The 3545-nt window shown below is 33.9% G+C and overlaps 1 protein-coding gene across 1 annotated transcript; it reads left to right on the top strand.

Moving 5' to 3' along the window:
• Nucleotides 1–1419: 1419 nt before the first annotated feature.
• LOC135753326 (C-type mannose receptor 2-like) lies at nucleotides 1420–3077 on the top strand. The gene is made up of 4 exons (XM_073816140.1): nucleotides 1420–1534; nucleotides 1623–1964; nucleotides 2141–2473; nucleotides 2713–3077. Exons 1-4 carry the CDS (start codon nucleotides 1498–1500, stop codon nucleotides 3075–3077), a joined length of 1077 nt encoding a protein of 358 aa, XP_073672241.1. The 5' UTR covers nucleotides 1420–1497.
• The last annotated feature ends 468 nt before the right edge of the window (nucleotides 3078–3545 follow it).

Genomic DNA, 3545 nt, shown 5'->3' with positions numbered 1-3545 from the left:
CTAACTGGCATTTTTTTGTTTAATCAATTTATTTCTCTTAATTAATCATATTAAGTCTGTAATTTGTTATTATCGTTTTAACTTAAAGTTAAGTTTTATAACTTAAATCACATATATTTTTATATAACCTTAACAATGTAGTAAATAACTGCACTTTACTTTAATCTGATGTTTTTCTTGTGTTTATTTCATGTTGTACAAACATTTTGTAGTATTAAAATAAATGGTTGTGTTTTATCCTAATTCATTTAGTAATAAATACATTAAAGCTTATCAGCATAAGCACATGTTGCCTTAACCGCATATTTCATATTATTTCAAAACAAAAACATACAGGGCTTTTGCATTTTATATATTTTTCATTAAAAATACATTAAAATAAGAATAGCCAGGATTGCATGTATTGGTTAGACTGAATGATGACCTCAAGTACTCCATTTGCAATATAACCGGATTTGTGTACTTCCGTCCAAGGGAGTTCGTTCTTCCAAGTCTGAACTTGCAAGTCCGAACTACGAAGGACGCAAGTCCGAACTTGGTGTTGAGAAAGGGCCCTGGTCTCTGTTTCTTTAATGGTCTGACTAGTTGCTAAACTTAACTCTGGAACAAATACCTCTGTGAAAATAACACATGTTGGATCGCCACTATTTGAAGGGTGTTTTGGCAGCCAATCAGTAGTTAACATTGTATACGTTATTTTTGTACAAATTTTACACAGTAATGTTAGCTCAGTCTAGTTTTTGATCCGCTTCAGCTATGATTATAAATAAGGTAATCTACTTGTTGTTAATTTTGCTTGTTATCAGAAATAAACTACTCTAAAAGGACTCTATTGTTATTGATTCTTTGCTGAGTTTATCGGAAGTTACGCTCGTTCCACAAAACTGTGTATGTTTATGTGGTTACTGCTGAAACCATCTTTATGCAAATAAGAAAAGAACTGACATGACATATGAAAATAAAAATGAATGATGGGAGGTGCTAAATATAATAAACTAATATAAAAGCAAAGAAACACAAAAGAATTTCAGGATTTAGGAGTGAGACACAACCTCAAAAGTAAGAACTATTTACATTTTCATTTCTATTAAAATTATACTTTTAATATGACACTGTTTCATAAGAATTGGGAATTAATGTCAGTGATCTGTTTAGTAACTTCTGATCAAATAAAAATCTGTAACTGGTACAGTTACAGAAGAGATGCAGAATGTAATGAAAATGTTGACAGTCAATATTTAAATAGTAATGTTACAAAACATGACAGACACTAAACCAGCTGTGATATAATATTCCCAAATGTATTTGCTGCAAATTGAATTAAATGAGAAATCTACTACTCACAAACACCAGTATCTCATGATGTTAATTTGTATTGATAAAATGTAATGATTAAGTTGACATTTTTAATTTTGTGCTCCCACCTCTCACCACAATGCATAGAATTCTGAAAGAAAGATCTGAGAAAATTAAAACACAAGGTTTTCAACCTCAGAAATGGGTCAAACGCTATATTTCAGACTTCTTTTCATTGGTGAGTATGTGTGTCTGGTTTTATGTTTGGTTTAAAATGAAATAACAATTGACCTTTTTTATTAAAAATGAAACACTCTTCCTTATAGCTCTCTGTCCAGTATCTGAATGCGTTCAACGGCAGTATTACTATAAAAACATGACGAAAACCTGGACTGATGCCCAGACTTATTGCAGAGAGAAGTACACAGACCTGGCCACAATCAGCAACATGAAGGACATGCTGACAATTGAAGTGAAAACAGTTCTCTTTTGGATAGGGTTGAAGAATACAGGTGTTTATAAATGGAAGTGGTCTCTTGGTGATCCTGTGAACTATCTGAACTGGGCAAATGGACAATCAAATGGACAAAATTATTGTGCTTTTATCAGAAATGGAAAATGGCATAATGAGTCTTGTGAACTCAAATTAAGATTCATCTGCTACAATGGTGAGTGCAGCTTCCAAATATGAAAGCAAATGTAAACTTATATGTCAATGCAACAACAAACATCACAAATAGAGGGGGTGTAAAAGGGATGTAAGAAATTATTAAATTATTCCGCACATAGTTTGATTCCTATCAGTAGTAAAACTAAAAGTCAGAATTTTTATTTTCTTAAACAGAGAGCAGTAATGAATACATAATTGAAACTTCTAACAAAACATGGAGAGAGGCTCAACAGTTTTGCAGACAGAATCATGCTGATCTGACCAGTGTGAGGAATCAGACTGAGAATCAACTGATTCAGAAGATTATTAATGACAGTCAGATATCTGATGTCTGGATTGGTCTGTTCAGTGATTCTTGGGAGTGGTCAGCTAAGAGTGACTCCACTTTCAGAAACTGGATGTCTGCTGAACCCAATGGTGGTAGTAAACAACAATGTGCAACAGCCCGGCAGACACAATGGAATGACGCAACCTGTACTGACTCTTATTACTTTGTGTGTCATGAAGGTGAGTGAATCTCATGAAGCACAGAAAATCTTTCATCTTACCCTATTATCATAAGTCTTTGTGTTGTCAGAGATGTGCTCTCACTTTCCAATATTATACCTGCTTGCCATGCACCCCCCAAACCCCATTTCTGTCATCTCTCTAATGTCCTTATAAGTCAATGTGTGTTTCATGACAGAAGTTTATTTTCCTGTATGTTTCTTTTGATTTATCTTATGTGTGGTTTGCTCTTTGTGCAGATAATCTGGTTTTGATCAAAGAGAATCTGACCTGGCTTGAAGCTTTGACATATTGCAAAAAAAATTATAGAGACCTGGTTTCAGTTAATTCAGAGGAGATTCAGCGCTGGGTGACAGAAGTGGTTAAACAGGCCTCCACTGCAGCCGTGTGGATGGGTTTACACTATTATTGCCACATGAACCTCTGGATCTGGGTACGAGGTGAGGCCGTGTGCTATCAGAATTGGGCTTCGGAAAACGGGACAATACTGACATACTGCAACACTGAAAATAGAGCTGGAGCAGTTCAGTCTAGAGATGATCAGCGCTGGATCAGCCTTCATCAAAGTGAGAAACTCAACTTCATGTGCAGCAGATATGATTAATCATTAATTATCACAGAACGATCCTGCTTTATTAATTTAACCACATGGTGATTAAATATTAAGAAGAAATATTTTAAAAGAACGTTCATAGTATTGTAACAAGTTGTTTTATGTTAGGGTTCTTGCACTTTTCTTTTGATCTTATGACTAAAATTGCATCATATATGTGTGTTATTTCAAATATATATTTATTTTTGTTTTTTGAAAGACTTATGTTGACATGTAATGCTTTAAAACATACAGTACCAGAAGGATTGAATAAAGCACTTCCTATTTCTGCTTATGACCAGGCTGCCTGTCTTTTTGATTGTGCATCTTACTGAAAGTTTTATAAGTTAAATAATCTAATAGAATAGTTCAGCAAGAAATTAAAACATGCAGTTAATTTACTCACCTTTAGGTCATCCAAGATGTAGGAGATTTTCTTCTTAAGAAAATCTTTTTTCTGTCAGCTTTGAAATATGATCC

The sequence above is a fragment of the Paramisgurnus dabryanus genome, chromosome 11 (assembly GCF_030506205.2).
Source record: "Paramisgurnus dabryanus chromosome 11, PD_genome_1.1, whole genome shotgun sequence".
NCBI classification, from domain to species: domain Eukaryota; kingdom Metazoa; phylum Chordata; class Actinopteri; order Cypriniformes; family Cobitidae; genus Paramisgurnus; species Paramisgurnus dabryanus.
The sequence above is the reverse complement of the archived record's forward strand: the minus strand, read 5'-3'. Positions and strand labels throughout refer to the sequence as shown.

What these genes read in the sequence shown, in the direction of transcription:
- LOC135753326 (XM_073816140.1), top strand. Translation starts at nt 1,498, where the DNA reads ATGGGTCAAACGCTATATTTCAGACTTCTTTTCATTG. An exon ending in AAGATTCATCTGCTACAATG is followed by an intron (nt 1,965 to 2,140) that starts GTGAGTGCAGCT and finishes TTTCTTAAACAG; the next exon opens with AGAGCAGTAATGAATACATA. An exon ending in TTACTTTGTGTGTCATGAAG is followed by an intron (nt 2,474 to 2,712) that starts GTGAGTGAATCT and finishes CTCTTTGTGCAG; the next exon opens with ATAATCTGGTTTTGATCAAA.